The sequence below is a fragment of the Salmo salar genome, chromosome ssa06 (assembly GCF_905237065.1).
Source record: "Salmo salar chromosome ssa06, Ssal_v3.1, whole genome shotgun sequence".
NCBI lineage: Eukaryota > Metazoa > Chordata > Actinopteri > Salmoniformes > Salmonidae > Salmo > Salmo salar.
The window spans coordinates 1,422,501-1,442,500 of NC_059447.1; the positions used below are offsets into that span (position 1 = coordinate 1,422,501).

A 20,000-nucleotide genomic window follows, 5' to 3' on the forward strand; every position below is an offset into this window, starting at 1 on the left:
TGTGTGTGTGTGTGTGTGTGTGTGTGTGTTGTGGTGTGTGCGTGTGTGTGTGTGTGGTGGTGGTGGTGGTGGTGTGTGTGTGTGTGTGTGTGTGTGTATGTTTGTGTGTGTGTGTTTGTGGTGGGGTGTGTGTGTGTGTGGAGTGTGTGTGTGTGTGTTTATGGAGTGTGTGTGTGTGTGGTGGTGTGTGTGTGTGTGTGTGTGGTGGTGGTGGTGGTGTGTGTGTGTGTGTGTGTGTGTGTGTGTGTGTGTGTGTGTGTGTATGTTTGTGTGTGTGTGTTTGTGGAGTGTGTGTGTGTGTGTGTGTGTGTGTGTGTGTGTGTGTGTGTGTGTGTGTGTGTGTGTGTGTGTGTGTGTGTGTGTGTGTGTGTGTGTGTGTGTTAATAACCCATGAAGACATGTTAATGTAGTTAGGGGTTAGGCTCATCAATAGAATGTGGTTCCTCTCAAATACAAAGATATTAATCATCATTTTAGGATAGTGGACATTATCATACATTATTATCATACATTATTATCATACATTATTATCATACATTATTATCATACATCATTATCATACATTATTATCATACATTATCATCATACATCATTATCATACATAATTATCATACATTATTATCATACATTATTATCATACATTATTATCATACATTATCATCATACATCATTATCATACATTATTATCATACATTATTAATGGTACTGAAACCTAGTTCTGTTCTGGCTTTGGGCCAATAGCGTGCCGAGGCAGTGATGCGCGACGGAGAGTGTTCAACTTCAGAACCATGGAGAGATCTCTCCTGGGTCTATAGCACCATAGGACGGACAGACAGACAGACAGACATGGAGAGACAGAGAAAGGAGAGAGGAAATGGAGAGAGCGAGAAAGGAGAGAGGAAATGGAGAGAGAGAGAGAGGAAATAGAGACAGAGAGAGAGAGGGAGACAGAGAGAGAGAGGGAGACAGAGAGAGAGAGGAAATACTACATTGCTGCCTGCCATAAGATGAGGGACAGTGTCTGACAGACCAATAAACCTGCACATGTCCTCTACTGTATGATTATTGTTATTGTTCAATGTGTTGGTTATTTTGACCCTTGGTTATTGTTGTTACTGTTGTCCCGTTGACAATATTTGATTCTCATTTTTATTTATTTTTATATTGTAAATATCCAAAATAAGCTTTGGCAATATGTATATTGTTACGTCATGCCAATAAAGCGAATTGAATTGAATTGAATTGAATTGAGAGGAAATAGAGAGAGAGAGGGAGACAGAGAGAGAGTGGGAGACAGAGAGAGGAGAGAGAGAGAGAGAGAGAGAGAGAGAGAGAGAGGGAGAGAGAGAGAGAGAGAGAGAGAGAGAGCGAGAGAGAGGGAGAGAGAGAGAGATGTGTGTGTTCAGTGGTAGTGTGGGGACGCTCCCTGTCTGCCAAACATCACTTAAGCTACTGCTGTCGTACCAAGAAGCGATAGATAGTCTTTGTATGACGGCAACAACTGAACCAATCCCATTAATTATCTACAATATGTTTACAGACAGACAGACAGACAGACAGACAGACAGACAGACAGACAGACAGACAGACAGACAGACAGACAGACAGACAGACAGACAGACAGACAGACAGACAGACAGACAGACAGACAGACAGACAGACTGCTCCAGTGTTAGGAAGGTTACAGCATAGAATCAGTAATCAGAATACTAGAAGGGACATGAACCTTCTTGTGACGGGCTAACGGTCAGCCATGTTGATCAACCATGGTGTTGCCAGTGCTGTGATGAGACATGGTGAAGAATAACGAATGTGAAGAATTTATCTGCGCTGTATGTGTGTTAGCTAGCTAGCCAGACAGTTTTAGAGGAATGATTCCATGAATTAGTCAAATTATTTGCCAATATGTCAACAAGGCAGTCATTCCTCAACCACATCCTGTCTGTTATCAGTTGATGATGGGACTTAGACAAGTTGTGAAGGCAACAATTACTGACGTTGTATCATATAATAGCACTCGCAGCTTTAACAGGAAAACTAAAATGTTGACATTTTTATGGTCAGTTTAGATATATTTTAGAGGTTATTTATACAGAAAATGTGTATAAACCTCATATAAACTGTATTTATAATTATATTATATTATTTTAGGTTGACTATAATTCTATTACAAAATGTCTGATATCACATGACATTTTCCTGCATGGTAAAATCAGGACGATGCCTCTACTGTCATTCATTCCAATTAGACTGGTTTTTTGATTTCTCCCTGACCAAGATGGCTGCCATTTTCACACCATTCTGGAATCTTGAGGGTTTATGACATAGCGCCCCTTCTAGTCATTTAATAGGATCTCTATGGGATATATCCCTGTGATGTAATTATTAAGCTATAAGGCCCAAAGAGGTGTGGTATATGGCCAATATACCACGGCTAAGGGTATATAGGATACAGCCCTTAGCCGTGGTATATTGGTCCATATATCACATACCCCCGAGGTGCCTTATTGCTGTTATAAACAGGTTACCAACATAATCAGAGCAGTAAAAATAAATATTTCGTCATACCCGTGGTATACGGTCTGATATACCACGGCTGTCAGCCAATCAGCATTCAGGGCTCGAACCACCCAGTTTATAATTGATTGTAAATCACACGATTACATTTTTTATTTTTTTTATAAACATTAACATTTACACAGCATATGGCTTTAATGCGTTTAAAAAAAATTATATTTACGTTTTTAGATATCCGTTTTTTAAATGATTTATTCCATATAGAAAATGCTAAGCATAATAGTTTTATCACTGGCAAAATGATTTGTAAATCCTAAAATGATACCGTGCCTCTCTAAGGGCAGAGCAGCGCCCTGTGCTGTGAAAAAAGGTGCCAAATCAGGCCTTCTGTTATCCACCTTGTGCCACTCTGTCCAGGAGAGACACTAACAAACAGAGACAAGATGCAAATTAATGGTAATGTTTTAACAAACTGCTAACTGGAACAATGGAAAAGCTAATGACCGTTTAGCGCGGCTAACTGCTAACTGGAACAATGGAAAAGCTAATGACCGTTTAGCGGCTAACTGGAACAATGGAAAGGCTAATGATCGTTTAGCGCGGCTAACTGCTAACTGGAACAATGGAAAGGCTAATGACCGTTTAGCGCGGCTAACTGCTAACTGGAACAATGGAAAGGCTAATGACCGTTTAGCGCTGCTACTGCTAACTGGAACAATGGAAAGGCTAATGACTGTTTAGCGCGGCTAACTGGAACAATGGAAAGGCTAATGATCGTTTAGCGGCTAACTGCTAACTGGAACAATGGAAAGGCTAATGACCGTTTAGCGCGGCTAACTGCTAACTGGAACAATGGAAAGGCTAATGACCGTTTAGCGCTGCTACTGCTAACTGGAACAATGGAAAGGCTAATGACCGTTTAGCGCGGCTAACTGCTAACTGGAACAATGGAAAAGCTAATGACCGTTTAGCGCGGCTAACTGCTAACTGGAACAATGGAACAGCTAATGACCGTTTAGCACGGCTAACTGCTAACTGGAACAATGGAAAGGCTAATGACCGTTTAGCGCGGCTAACTGCTAACTGGAACAATGGAAAGGCTAATGACCGTTTAGCGCTGCTAACTGCTAACTGGAACAATGGAAAGGCTAATGACCGTTTAGCGCGGCTAACTGCTAACTGGAACAATGGAAAGGCTAATGACCGTTTAGCGCTGCTACTGCTAACTGGAACAATGGAAAGGCTAATGACTGTTTAGCGCGGCTAACTGGAACAATGGAAAGGCTAATGATCGTTTAGCGCGGCTAACTGCTAACTGGAACAATGGAAAGGCTAATGACCGTTTAGCGCGGCTAACTGCTAACTGGAACAATGGAAAGGCTAATGACCGTTTAGCGCTGCTACTGCTAACTGGAACAATGGAAAGGCTAATGACCGTTTAGCGCGGCTAACTGCTAACTGGAACAATGGAAAAGCTAATGACCGTTTAGCGCGGCTAACTGCTAACTGGAACAATGGAAAGGCTAATGACCGTTTAGCGCGGCTAACTGCTAACTGGAACAATGGAAAGGCTAATGACCGTTTAGCGCTGCTACTGCTAACTGGAACAATGGAAAGGCTAATGACTGTTTAGCGCGGCTAACTGGAACAATGGAAAGGCTAATGATCGTTTAGCGCGGCTAACTGCTAACTGGAACAATGGAAAGGCTAATGACCGTTTAGCGCGGCTAACTGCTAACTGGAACAATGGAAAGGCTAATGACTGTTTAGCGCGGCTAACTGGAACAATGGAAAGGCTAATGATCGTTTAGCGCGCTAACTGCTAACTGGAACAATGGAAAGGCTAATGACCGTTTAGCGCGCTAACTGCTAACTGGAACAATGGAAAGGCTAATGACCGTTTAGCGCTGCTACTGCTAACTGGAACAATGGAAAGGCTAATGACCGTTTAGCGCGGCTAACTGCTAACTGGAACAATGGAAAAGCTAATGACCGTTTAGCGCGGCTAACTGCTAACTGGAACAATGGAAAGGCTAATGACCGTTTAGCGCTGCTAACTGCTAACTGGAACGATGGAAAAGCTATGACCGTTTAGCGCAGCTAACTGCTAACTGGAACAATGGAAAGGCTAATTTTGAAATGTGCTGTGCTTCATTTATAAATTGTGAGGTGCTGGAACAAAACGTGAGCCGAGAGGAGGGGGGTGACCTGGAGGGCTCTGAGGTACTGGAAGAAAACGTGAGCTGAGGAAGGGATGGGGGGAGGGGGGGGTTCTGAGGTACTGGAACCAAAAGTGACCTGGGGGGTCCTGAGGTGCTGGAACGTAGAAGAAAAACAATCACTTGTGTGCATTATCATGGCTTTTACATACTGGCATAGAGCAGTAGAGTAGAGAGAGAGGGGTTTTACATACTGGCATAGAGCAGTAGAGTAGAGAGAGGTTTTGAATACTGGCATAGAGCAGTAGAGAGAGAGGGGTTTTGAATACTGGCATAGAGCAGTAGAGTAGAGAGAGAGGGGTTTTGCATACTGGCATAGAGCAGTAGAGTAGAGAGAGAGGGGTTTTGCATACTGGCATAGAGCAGTAGAGAGAGAGAGGGGTTTTGCATACTGGCATAGAGCAGTAGAGAGAGAGAGGGGTTTTACATACTGGCATAGAGCAGTAGAGTAGAGAGAGAGAGAGAGGGGTTTTGCATACTGGCATAGAGCAGTAGAGTAGAGAGAGAGGGGTTTTACATACTGGCATAGAGCAGTAGAGAGAGGGGTTTTACATACTGGCATAGAGCAGTAGAGAGAGGGGTTTTGCATACTGGCATAGAGCAGTAGAGTAGAGAGGGGTTTTGCATACTGGCATAGAGCAGTAGAGTAGAGAGAGAGGGGTTTTGCATACTGGCATAGAGCAGTAGAGAGAGGGGTTTTACATACTGGCATAGAGCAGTAGAGTAGAGAGGGGTTTTGCATACTGGCATAGAGCAGTAGAGAGAGAGAGGGGTTTTGCATACTGGCATAGAGCAGTAGAGCAGTAGAGAGAGGGGTTTTACATACTGGCATAGAGCAGTAGAGAGAGGGGTTTTACATACTGGCATAGAGCAGTAGAGTAGAGAGAGAGGGGTTTTACATACTGGCATAGAGCAGTAGAGTAGAGAGGGGTTTTGAATACTGGCATAGAGCAGTAGAGTAGAGAGAGAGAGGGTTTTGCATACTGGCATAGAGCAGTAGAGAGAGGGGTTTTACATACTGGCATAGAGCAGTAGAGAGAGGGGTTTTGCATACTGGCATAGAGCAGTAGAGTAGAGAGGGGTTTTGCATACTGGCATAGAGCAGTAGAGTAGAGAGAGAGAGGGGTTTTGCATACTGGCATAGAGCAGTAGAGAGAGGGGTTTTACATACTGGCATAGAGCAGTAGAGAGAGAGAGGGGTTTTGCATACTGGCATAGAGCAGTAGAGAGAGGGGTTTTACATACTGGCATAGAGCAGTAGAGTAGGGAGGGGTTTTGCATAATGGCATAGAGCAGTAGAGAGAGAGAGGGGTTTTGCATACTGGCATAGAGCAGTAGGGTAGAGAGAGAGGGGTTTTGCATACTGGCATAGAGCAGTAGGGTAGAGAGAGAGGGGTTTTACATACTGGCATAGAGCAGTAGAGAGAGAGAGGGGTTTTGCATACTGGCATAGAGCAGTAGAGAGAGAGAGAGGGGTTTTGCATACTGGCATAGAGCAGTAGAGAGAGAGGGGTTTTGCATACTGGCATAGAGCAGTAGAGAGAGGGGTTTTGCATACTGGCATAGAGCAGTAGAGTAGAGAGGGGTTTTACATACTGGCATAGAGCAGTAGAGAGAGGGGTTTTGCATACTGGCATAGAGCAGTAGAGTAGAGAGGGGTTTTGCATACTGGCATAGAGCAGTAGAGTAGAGAGAGGGGTTTTGCATACTGGCATAGAGCAGTAGAGTAGAGAGAGAGGGGTTTTACATACTGGCATAGAGCAGTAGAGAGAGAGAGGGGTTTTACATACTGGCATAGAGCAGTAGAGAGAGGGGTTTTACATACTGGCATAGAGCAGTAGAGAGACGGGTTTTGCATACTGGCATAGAGCAGTAGAGAGAGGGGTTTTGCATACTGGCATAGAGCAGTAGAGAGAGAGGGGGTTTTACATACTGGCGTAGAGCAGTAGAGTAGAGAGAGGGGTTTTACATACTGGCATAGAGCAGTAGAGAGAGGGGTTTTGCATACTGGCATAGAGCAGTAGAGAGAGGGGTTTTGCATACTGGCATAGAGCAGTAGAGAGAGAGAGAGGGGTTTTACATACTGGCATAGAGCAGTAGAGTAGAGAGAGAGGGGTTTTGCATACTGGTATAGAGCAGTAGAGTAGAGAGAGAGGGGTTTTATAATATAAATATATATTTTTTTGTAGCCTAGGGTCTGGGAAAATGTGTCCTTTTTATTAACACATTTCATCCAATTTATGATTGGAAACTGTAAGCAGAATCTCTTCTAAAACGTCACAAAATGATTGAAAATGACAGCGTACTTTTGACACCGACAAAACTGAGAGAATCTGAGATCCATAATAAAAAAATAAAAAGACCTTGTCTTGAATCCGTCAATAGTCGAAGCCTAGGTGTGTAGGAGAGAAATGTATTGTACAACTACGAGGAGGAAATTATATAGTCCGGAAAATAGCTTTCACTGACTCACCCAACGACGACACGCAGCTCACTCACCGCCCCGAATGCGCTCGTGTCAAAAAGCTTGTCTCTCATGTTTTACTTTGTAAAGAAATGTCCTTGTTTTTTGATAGAAAAGCAGATTTTTTGGGGTTTTTTTTGGTCCATTTTAAAAACGACATCCACTTGATCAGAAATACAGTGTAGATATTTGTTAATGTTGTAAATGACTATTGTAGCTGGAAACGGCTGATTTATTTTTTATGGAATATCTACATAGGCGTACAGAGGCCCATTATCAGCAACCCTCACTCCTGTGTTCCAATGGCACGTTGTGTTAGCTAATCCATGTTTATCATTTTAAAAGGCGAATTGATCATTAGAAAACCCTTTTGCAATTATGTTAGCACAGCTGAAAACTCTGGTTCTGATTAAAGAAGCAATAAAACTGGCCTTCTTTAGACTAGTTGAGTATCTGGAGCATCAGCGTTTGTGGGTTCCATTACAGGCTCAAAATGGCCAGAAACAAAGAACTTTCTTCTGAAACTCGTCAGTCTATTCTTGTTCTGAGAAATGAAGGCTATTCCATGTGAGAAATTGCCAAGAAACTGAAGATCTCGTATAACGCTGTGTACTACTCCCATCACAGAACAGCACAAACTGGCTCTAACCAGAATAGAAAGAGGAGTGAGAGGCCCCGGTGCACAACTGAGCAGGAGGACAAGTACATTAGAGTGTCTAGTTTGAGAATCAGACGCCTCATAAGTCCTCAACTGGCAGCTTCATTAAATAGTTCCCGCAAAACACCACTCTCAACGTCAACAGGGAAGAGGCGACTCCTGGATGCTGGCCTTCTAGACAGAGTTCCTCTGTCCAGTGTCTGTGTTCTTTGGCCCATCTTAATCCTTTTATTTTTATTGGCCAATCTGAGAAATGGCTTTTTATTCGCAACTCTGATCCAAGATAATGAGGTATACAATTCATTCCTTAAATCTGACTCATCTGGTTTCACATTTGAAATGAACCACCATCACTCAACTATATCTATATGTTAGAGCTGGACCCTACCTGTAACATTCACTACAGTATCTATATGTTAGAGCTGTAACATCCTGTAACATTCACTACAGTATCTATATGTTAGAGCTAGACCCTACCTGTAACATTCACTACAGTATCTATATGTTAGAGCTAGACCCTACCTGTAACATTCACTACAGTATCTATATGTTAGAACTCGACCCTACCTGTAACATTCACTACAGTATCTATATGTTAGAACTCGACCCTACCTGTAACATTCACTACAGTATCTATATGTTAAAGCTGTAACATCCTGTAACATTCACTACAGTATCTATATGGTAGAACTAGACCCTACCTGTAACATTCACTACAGTATCTATACGGTAGAACTCGACCCTACCTGTAACATTCACTACAGTATCTATACGGTAGAACTCGACCCTACCTGTAACATTCACTATATTGTCTATATGTTAGAACTCGACCCTACCTGTAACATTCACTACAGTATCTATACGGTAGAACTCGACCCTACCTGTAACATTCACTACAGTATCTATACAGTAGAACTCGACCCTACCTGTAACATGCTGTTAAGTTGTCAGAGCAGCACTTTTTCACGGACAGACTTCTCTCCCCTCCATCTTAGCTACTGTTGTATCAATATGTTGGAGAGTCTTCCATTTAAAGAACATCCTCTCTGTTCTGTTAGACAGGTAACTCTTTATCCACATTATAGCAGTGGGGTGTACATCCATAACACGTATGTTTTCCTACAGTAGCAGACTATGATCGATAATGTCAAAAGCTGCACTGAAGTCTAACAAGACAGTCCCCCCCGCCCCGCCCCACCACACAATCTTTTTTTATCATCAATGTCTCTCAGCCAATCATCAGTAATTTGTGTTGAGTGCTGTGCTTGTTGAATGTCCTTCCCAGGAAGCTGAAAGTCTGTTGTCAGTTTGTTGACTGTTATAATAGCATCGTCTCTGGTCAAATACTCCATTTTTTACCCAGAAGTTTATTAAGGGTGTGATTGGTCGACTGTTTGAGCCAGTAAAGGGGGGCTTTACTCTTCTTAGGTAGTGGAATGACTTTAGCTTCCCTCCAGGCCTGAGGGCACATGCTCTCTAACAGGCTTAAATTGAAGATGTGGCAAATAGGAGTGGCAATATCGTCCGCTTTTATCCTCAGTAATTTTCCATCCAGATTGTCAAACCACGGTGGCTTGTCATTGTTGATAGACAATAATACTTTTTTTTTTTCACCTCTTCCACACTGACTTTTTACGGAATTCAAAAGTACACTTCTTGTCTGTCATAATTTGGTCAGATATACTTGGAGGTGTAGTGTCAGCGTTTGTAGCTGGCATGTCATCCCTAAGTTTGCTTTTCTTGCCAATGGGGAGAAAAAATCATTAAAGTAGTTGGTAATATCAGTGGGGTTTTGTGATGAATGAGCCATCTGATTCAATGAATGAAGGAGCCAAGTTGGCTTTTTTTACCCCCCAAAAAATGTAATTTAAGGAGCTCCAAAGCAATTTTTTACTATCAGTCTTTATATCACTGCACTTTTGTTTTGTAGTATAGTTTCTTGAAACTTTTTCTTTAGTTTAGTCACATGATTTCTTAATTTGCAGTAAAGCGCTGACATTCCATGTAGCAAACGCTTGTTATTACAGGACCCCCCTTGTACCATAACTGTTACTACAGGACCCCCCTTGTACCATAACTGTTACTACAGGACCCCCCTTGTACCATAACTGTTACTACAGGACCCCCCTTGTACCATAACTGTTATTACAGGACCCCCCTTGTACCATAACTGTTACTACAGGACCCCCCTTGTACCATAACTGTTACTACAGGACCCCCCTTGTACCATAACTGTTACTACAGGACCCCCCTTGTACCATAACTGTTATTACAGGACCCCCCTTGTACCATAACTGTTATTACAGGACCCCCCTTGTACCATAACTGTTACTACAGGACCCCCCTTGTACCATAACTGTTACTACAGGCCCCCCCTTGTACCATACCTGTTATTACAGGACCCCCCTTGTACCATAACTGTTACTACAGGACCCCCCCTTGTACCATAACTGTTATTACAGGACCCCCCTTGTACCAGAACTGTTATTACAGGACCCCCCTTGTACCATAACTGTTATTACAGGACCCCCCTTGTACCATAACTGTTATTACAGGACCCCCCTTGTACCATAACTGTTACTACAGGACCCCCTTGTACCATAACTGTTACTACAGGACCCCCTTGTACCATAACTGTTACTACAGGACCCCCCTTGTACCATAACTGTTATTACAGGACCCCCTTGTACCATAACTGTTACTACAGGACCCCCCTTGTACCATAACTGTTATTACAGGACCCGCCTTGTACCAGAACTGTTATTACAGGACCCCCCTTGTACCATAACTGTAACTACAGGACCCCCCCTTGTACCATAACTGTTACTACAGGACCCCCCTTGTACCATAACTGTTATTACAGGACCCCCTTGTACCATAACTGTTACTACAGGACCCCCCTTGTACCATAACTGTTATTACAGGACCCCCCTTGTACCATAACTGTTACTACAGGACCCCCTTGTACCATAACTGTTACTACAGGACCCCCCTTGTACCAAAACTGTTATTACAGGACCCCCCTTGTACCATAACTGTTACTACAGGACCCCCCTTGTACCATAACTGTTACTACAGGACCCCCCTTGTACCAGAACTGTTACTACAGGACCCCCCTTGTACCATAACTGTTATTACAGGACCCCCTTGTACCATAACTGTTACTACAGGACCCCCCTTGTACCATAACTGTTACTACAGGACCCCCCTTGTACCATAACTGTTACTACAGGACCCCCCTTGTACCATAACTGTTATTACAGGACCCCCCTTGTACCATAACTGTTACTACAGGACCCCCCTTGTACCATAACTGTTATTACAGGACCCCGCTTGTACCATAACTGTTATTACAGGACCCCCTTGTACCATAACTGTAACTACAGGACCCCCCTTGTACCATAACTGTTACTAGAAGACCCCCTTGTACCATAACTGTTACTACAGGACCCCCTTGTACCATAACTGTTACTACAGGACCCCCCTTGTACTGTTACACTGGTATAAATGATTTTGGAGACAGGTGCAGGAATACACAAGAGTTTTTTTTTAATACACCCAAAACAAACACGCATACAAGAACACTGGGCTGTACCCAAACAAACGAGCGAAGGTAAACCTCGTTGAACGACACGGGACGAGACCCGTAATACACAGTATATATAATATATATATATAATCAGTGGGGAGAACAAGTATTCGATACACTGCCGGTTTTGCAGGTTTTCCTACTTTCAAGGCATGTAGAGGTCTGTAATTTTTATCATAGGTACACTTCAACTGTGAGAGACGGAATCTAAAACAAAAAAATCCAGAAAATCACATTGTATGATTTTTAAGTAATTAATTAGCATTTTATTGCATGACATAAGTATTTGATTAGCTACCAACCAGTAAGAATTCGGGCTCTCACAGACCTGTTAGTTTTTCTTTTAAGAAGCCCTCCTGTTCTCCACTCATTACCTGTATTACCTGCACCTGTTTGAACTCCTTACCTGTATAAAAGACACCTGTAAAATCGGCAGTGTATCAAATACTTGTTCTCCCCACTGTATATATATATATATATATAGCACCCAGCTTAACAGCTACACAAAACACATAGGTACTCACACGTCCAACGGACATGAGAACAATATCCAACAGTTACAGAGGAAACAGAGTGCAGGTATATAACATACTGATCAGGGGAAATGGGAACCAGGTGGAATCAGACAGTCCCGGGGGTTGGTGGTTATGAATCCAGTTACAGAGGAAACAGAGTGCAGGTATATAACATACTGATCAGGGGAAATGGGAACCAGGTGGAATCAGACAGTCCCGGGGGTTGGTGGTTATGAATCCAGTTACAGAGGAAACAGAGTGCAGGTATATAACATACTGATCAGGGGAAATGGGAACCAGGTGGAATCAGACAGTCCCGGGGGTTGGTGGTTATGAATCCAGTTACAGAGGAAACAGAGTGCAGGTATATAACATACTGATCAGGGGAAATGGGAACCAGGTGGAATCAGACAGTCCCGGGGGTTGGTGGTTATGAATCCAGTTACAGAGGAAACAGAGTGCAGGTATATAACATACTGATCAGGGGAAATGGGAACCAGGTGGAATCAGACAGTCCCGGGGGTTGGTGGTTATGAATCCAGTTACAGAGGAAACAGAGTGCAGGTATATAACATACTGATCAGGGGAAATGGGAACCAGGTGGAATCAGACAGTCCCGGGGGTTGGTGGTTATGAATCCAGTTACAGAGGAAACAGAGTGCAGGTATATAACATACTGATCAGGGGAAATGGGAACCAGGTGGAATCAGACAGTCCCGGGGGTTGGTGGTTATGAATCCAGTTACAGAGGAAACAGAGTGCAGGTATATAACATACTGATCAGGGGAAATGGGAACCAGGTGGAATCAGACAGTCCCGGGGGTTGGTGGTTATGAATCCAGTTACAGAGGAAACAGAGTGCAGGTATATAACATACTGATCAGGGGAAATGGGAACCAGGTGGAATCAGACAGTCCCGGGGGTTGGTGGTTATGAATCCAGTTACAGAGGAAACAGAGTGCAGGTATATAACATACTGATCAGGGGAAATGGGAACCAGGTGGAATCAGACAGTCCCGGGGGGTTGGTGGTTATGAATCCAGTTCAGTGAAGCCTAGAAAATCCGGGAACGTCGACCTTCGGGAACTGGTGGGGGGGATCCGTGACCATAACAGTAGAGGTGATAGTGTATATATATTATAGTGGTATAGAGCCTGGTTCCTCTCTACCCGGCACAGCCAGAAGAGGACTGGCCACCCCTCATAGCCTGGTTCCTCTCCACCCAGTATAGCCAGAAGAGGACTGGCCACCCCTCATAGCCTGGTTCCTCTCTACCCAGTATAGCCAGAAGAGGACTGGCCACCCCTCATAGCCTGGTTCCTCTCTACCCGGCACAGCCAGAAGAGGACTGGCCACCCCTCATAGCCTGGTTCCTCTCTACCCAGTACAGCCAGAAGAGGACTGGCCACCCCTCATAGCCTGGTTCCTCTCTACCCAGTACAGCCAGAAGAGGACTGGCCACCCCTCATAGCCTGGTTCCTCTCTACCCGGCACAGCCAGAAGAGGACTGGCCACCCCTCATAGCCTGGTTTCTCTCCACCCGGCACAGCCAGAAGAGGACTGGCCACCCCTCATAGCCTGGTTCCTCTCTACCCAGTACAGCCAGAAGAGGACTGGCCACCCCTCATAGCCTGGTTCCTCTCTACCCAGTACAGCCAGAAGAGGACTGGCCACCACTCATAGCCTGGTTCCTCTCTACCCAGTACAGCCAGAAGAGGACTGGCCACCCCTCATAGCCTGGTTCCTCTCTACCCAGTACAGCCAGAAGAGGACTGGCCACCCCTCATAGCCTGGTTCCTCTCTACCCAGTACAGCCAGAAGAGGACTGGCCACCCCTCATAGCCTGGTTCCTCTCTACCCAGTACAGCCAGAAGAGGACTGGCCACCCCTCATAACCTGGTTCCTCTCTACCCAGTACAGCCAGAAGAGGACTGGCCACCCCTCATAGCCTGGTTCCTCTCTACCCAGTACAGCCAGAAGAGGACTGGCCACCCCTCATAGCCTGGTTCCTCTCTAGGTTTCTTCCTAGGTTTTGGCCTTTCTAGGGAGTTTTTCCTAGCCACCGTGCTTCCACACCTGCATTACTTTCTGTTTGGGGGGGTTTTAGGCTGGGTTTCTGTACAGCACTTTGAGATATCAGCTGATGTAAGAAGGGATTTATAAATACATTTGATTGATTGATTGATAGTCTAGGAGTTGATCTGAGCCGTATGAAGCCCTGTATTTGCTCTAAGAAATGGAGAACCTTTCTCTCTCTCAGCCTCAACAGTGGAACAGTGTATCTGAACCATGTAATCACCCAGATGTTTCCTCTGCTCTGTTATTCACACCCTAATGCTCAGAACACCTGGTTCAGGGGATGTGTGTGTGTGTGTGTGTGTTCAGTCTCCTATTCATTATTCTATAAGTCCCTGTCTGTCCTAGTCTGCTGGCCGTCCCTTCTCACTGGCAAGCCTCTAACACACACACACACACACACACACACACACACACACACACACACACACACACACACACACACACACACACACACACACACACACACACACACACACACACACACACACACACACACACACACACGTTTGTATATTTTTAGAATGGAAATTGTATTTCCTTCTATTTGAGTGACAGATTCTGAAAGGAGCTGAGAACAGGGCTGTAGTATAAAGTAGTGTACTATATAGGGAATAGGGCTGTAGTATAAAGTAGTGTACTATATAGGGAATAGGGCTGTAGTATAAAGTAGTGTACTATATAGGGAATAGGGCTGTAGTATAAAGTAGTGTACTATATAGGGAATAGGGCTGTAGTATAAAGTAGTGTACTATATAGGGAATAGGGCTGTAGTATAAAGTATTGTACTATATAGGGAATAGGGCTCAAGTATAAAGTATTGTACTATATAGGGAATAGGGCTGTAGTATAAAGTAGTGTACTATATAGGGAATAGGGCTGTAGTATAAAGTAGTGTACTATATAGGGAATAGGGCTGTAGTATAAAGTAGTGCACTATATAGGGAATAGGGCTGTAGTATAAAGTAGTGTACTATATAGGGAATAGGGCTGTAGTATAAAGTAGTGTACTATATAGGGAATAGGGCTGTAGTATAAAGTAGTGTACTATATAGGGAATAGGGCTGTAGTATAAAGTATTGTACTATATAGGGAATAGGGCTGTAGTATAAAGTAGTGTACTATATAGGGAATAGGGCTGTAGTATAAAGTAGTGTACTATATAGGGAATAGGGCTGTAGTATAAAGTAGTGTACTATATTGGGAATAGGGCTGTAGTATAAAGTAGTGTACTATATAGGGAATAGGGCTGTAGTATAAAGTAGTGTACTATATAGGGAATAGGGCTGTAGTTTAAAGTAGTGAGCTCTAACCCACCGCGTTACCTTACAGAACCGTGTAGTGGACCGTTCTGATCGCCTAACAGAACTTCTAGACTGTTGTCTGCCGTCCGATCCCTCTGGCCTTCTGCCTCATTCCCCTTCGTGGACAGTTTAAAGCGTTGGATTGGGTTTAATTGTGGGAGAAGAGTGAGTTTCTTACACTTGTTTCACACCAATCTAGTGCGCCTAAATCGACACTGAACACAAAATATATAAAGGGAACATGTAAAGTGTTGGTCCCGTGTTTCACGAGCTGAAATTAAACATCCCATTAGAATCTCATGTTTCATACGCACAAAAAATATTATTTCCCTCAAATTGTTTTCCACAAATGTGTTTACATCTCTGTTAGTGAGCATTTCTCCTTTGTCAAGATAATCCATCCACCTGACAGGTGTGCCATATCAAGAAGCGGATTAAACAGCATGATCATTACACAGGTGCACCTTGTGCTGGGGGACTATAAAAGGCCACTCTAAAATATGCAGTTTTGTCACACAACACAATGCCATAGATGTCTCAAGTTTTGAGGGAGCATGCTAATTGGCATGTTGACTGCAGGAATGTCCACCAAAGCTGTTGCCAGAGAATTGAATGTTCATTTCTCTACCATAAGTCGCTTTTCCAACATCATTTTAGAGAATTTGGCAGTACGTCCAACCGGACCTCACAACCGCAGACCACGTTTATGGCGTCGTGTGTCCGAGCGGTTTGCTGATGTCAACGTTGTGAACAGAGTGTCCCATGGTGGCGGTGGGGTTATGGTATGGGCAGTGTCATGGAAAATTGCAAGATTATGTTGTAATGCTTGTATTGCATTATAATGGTTGTTTTATTCGACAGAATAGAGTATTCTGTTAACGATTGTGTGTGTGTGTCTTACTGAGGATGGGCCTCTGGGAGATTTAACACCGACAGAGGAGATTTAGGATGTCTTTGGGTAATAAAACCTAAAGAGCATTCCAGAGAACATGAGCTAATGGTTCTGTTCTATACCCGTACCAGGAACGAGATTAGAACCTCGTCATTAGGGACCAAACTGAACGATAATTTATAGCGAATGTTATCTGGCTATGGGATACTCCCTTCTCAATTATAAAGTCCCTTTGTGAACTGTTCCTAAGATCTGTGGTTCGTCATGTACGTTGAGAGGGGTGTATCTTGGCTATAAAAGATCTTTGTACTTTTATGTTGTCACTTTTCAATGGTTCATTAGAGATGGCGCATCATTGAAAGTCAAGATTTTTTGCAAAGCTCTTATTATTAAAGATGTAGTTCAAGTATATCTCTGATGGTGTGTGAAGTTCGTAACTCTCCTCATTTGGTAATGCTGAAATTAACCACCACAGCAGGCATAAGCTACGGACAACAAACACAAATGCCTTTTATTGATGGCAATTTGAATGCTCAGAGATACCGTGATGAGATCCTGAGGCACATTGTAAGGCCCATTTTATTTTAAGCTATCTGTTACCAACAGATGCATATCTGTATTCCCAGTCATGTGAAATCCATAGATTAAGGCCTAATGAATTTATTTAAATTGACTGATTTCCTCATATGAACTGTAACTCAGTAAAATCATTGAAATTGTTGCATGTTGCGTTTATATTTCTGTTTAGTATAGAATTAGAATCATTTCTAGAAATAAAATCAGTTCTAGAATTACAATCAGATTTAGAATGAGAATGTATTCTATAATTAGAATCAGTTCTATAATTAGAATCAGTTCTTGAATTAGAATCAGATTTAGAATGAGAATGTATTCTAGAATTAGAATCAGTTCTAAAATTAGAATCAGTTCTAAAATTAGAATCAGATTTAGAATGAGAATGTATTCTATAATTAGAATCAGTTCTAGAATAAGAATCAGTTCTAGAATTAGAATCAGTTCTAAAATTAGAATCAGTTCTAAAATTAGAATCAGTTCTAGAATTAGAATCAGATTTAGAATGAGAATGTATTCTATAATTAGAATCAGTTCTAGAATAAGAATCAGTTCTAGAATTAGAATCAGTTCTAAAATTAGAATCAGTTCTATAATTAGACTCAGTTCTAGAATTAGAATCTGTTCTAGAATTAGAATCAGTTCTATGGTTTCTACATTTAAAAAAAATCTATCTCTCGTTACACATATTTCTGTCCCTACCTTACTCAAAACCTTCTTCAGTATCTCCATGTTATATTAACCTCTCTCTCTCTCTCTCTCCCCCCACCAGGAGATGAAGTGTCTCAATATGTCAGTTGGTAGGGGGCTGACCCTGGCCTTCCCAGCTCTCCTGTGTTCCCTGGTCAGCTTGACCCTGGTGACCCTGGTCAGGGAGGTCGAAGGTCAGAAGGTCCCCATCCTCAACATCGCTGTGATCCTGGGCCGGACGCGCTACATCTCCGACCGGGACATTCGGGCTCTCTGGAGCAAAGACGACCCCATGGACGTCAACGTGGTTACCGTACTGGTCAACGAGACTGACCCCAAGAGTATCATCACCCACGTGTGTGACCTGATGTCTGGGACCAAGATCCACGGGGTCGTGTTCGGAGACGGGACGGACCAGGAGGCCATCGCTCAGATATTGGATTTTATTTCCTCCCAGACACTGATCCCCATCCTGGGCATCCACGGGGGATCCTCCATGATCATGGCTGATAAGGTGAGGAGGGAGGGAGGGAGGAGGGAGATCCTCTATGATCATGGCTGATGAGGTGAGGAGGGAGGGAGGAGGGAGATCCTCTATGATCATGGCTGATGAGGTGAGGAGGGAGGGAGGAGGGAGATCCTCTATGATCATGGCTGATGAGGTGAAGAGGGAGATCCTCTGTGATCATGGCTGATGAGGTGAAGAGGGAGATCCTCTATGGTCATGGCTGATGAGGTGAGGAGGGAGGGAGGAGGGAGATCCTCTATGATCATGGCTGATGAGGTGAAGAGGGAGATCCTCTGTGATCATGGCTGATGAGGTGAGGAGGGAGATCCTCTGTGATCGTGGCTGATGGGGTGAGGAGGGAGATCCTCTATGATCATGGCTGATAAAGGTGAAGAGGGAGATCCTCTGTGATCATGGCTGATGGGGTGAGGAGGGAGATCCTCTGTGATCGTGGCTGATAAAGGTGAAGAGGGAGATCCTCTGTGATCATGGCTGATGGGGTGAGGAGGGAGATCCTCTATGATCGTGGCTGATAAAGGTGAAGAGGGAGATCCTCTGTGATCATGGCTGATGGGGTGAGGAGGGAGATCCTCTGTGATCGTGGCTGATAAAGGTGAAGAGGGAGATCCTCTGTGATCATGGCTGATGGGGTGAGGAGGGAGATCCTCTATGATCGTGGCTGATGGGGTGAGGAGGGAGATCCTCTATGATCATGGCTGATGGGGTGAGGAGGGAGATCCTCTGTGATCGTGGCTGATAAAGGTGAAGAGGGAGATCCTCTATGATCGTGGCTGATAAAGGTGAAGAGGGAGATCCTCTGTGATCGTGGCTGATAAAGGTGAAGAGGGAGATCCTCTGTGATCGTGGCTGATAAAGGTGAAGAGGGAGATCCTCTGTGATCGTGGCTGATAAAGGTGAAGAGGGAGATCCTCTGTGATCGTGGCTGATAAAGGTGAAGAGGGAGATCCTCTGTGATCGTGGCTGATAAAGGTGAAGAGGGAGATCCTCTGTGATCGTGGCTGATAAATGTATCATTATAATGATTTGTGGGGGGGATATTTGTGTCCTTTTTTTACACATCCTAACTCCCCCTGAGACACCTGCAGGGTTTCCATTGGGAGCGAATGTGGTTGAGTGCCTTGCTGCCTTCTTGCTCAGCAGCACATTAACAGATTACCTCTCGGCTCAAGGTATTTGAACCAGCAACTTTTCGGGTACCGACCCAACTCTCTAACCTCGAGTCTACCTGCTGCACCCGAGGTGAGGAGGGAGGGAGGGACGGAGAGGGGGAGAGGGGAAGAGGGGTGGGGAGGGAGGGAGGGAGGGAGGGAGGGAGGGAGGGAGGGAGGGAGGGAGGGAGAGAGAGAGGAGAGAGGAGAGAGAGAGGAGAGAGGAGAGAGAGGAGAGAGAGGAGAGGGAGAGAGAGGAGAGGGAGAGAGAGAGGAGAGGGAGAGAGAGAGGGAGAGAGGAGAGAGAGGAGAGAGGGAGAGAGAGAGGAGAGGGAGAGAGAGAGGGAGAGAGAGGGAGAGAGAGAGAGAGGATAAGTGCTAATCCGAGGTCTTGAGCAGAGTGGAGGTGGAGAGGAATCTGTTGTTTACACAGGAAGAAAACTGTCAGCACCACACACACTCAGAGTTACCTGTGGCTGGTCACACTGTCTCTCTGTCTCTCTGTCTCTCTGTCTCACTGTCTCTCTCTCTCTCTCTCTGTCTCTCTTGGTTCAATTCAATTCAATTCAATTCAAGGGGCTTTATTGGCATGGGAAACACATGTTAACATTGCCAATGCAAGTGAGGTAGATAATATACAAAAGTGAATTAATCTCTCTCTCTCAGCTGAACCCCCGCTCTCTGTTTCGCTCTCTGTTTCTCTCTCTGTTTCGCTCTCTCTCTCTCTGTCTCTGTTCAACTGAATCTCTATCTCCAGGTAGTCTCTAGTACTGACTGGTTCTACCTCCAGGTAGTCTCTAGTACTGACTGGTTCTACCTCCAGGTA

General features: G+C 44.1%; 1 protein-coding gene across 1 annotated transcript in view; it reads left to right on the forward strand.

Annotated features, from left to right (window-relative positions):
- LOC106596204 (glutamate receptor ionotropic, NMDA 2A-like) overlaps positions 1–20,000 on the forward strand; it is a 304,463-nt gene that overhangs the window by 8,072 nt on the left and 276,391 nt on the right. Inside the window, 1 exon segment of the mRNA XM_045719554.1 lies at positions 17,580–18,011. Within this exon segment, the coding sequence (XP_045575510.1) occupies positions 17,583–18,011 (429 nt within the window). The 5' untranslated portion in view covers positions 17,580–17,582.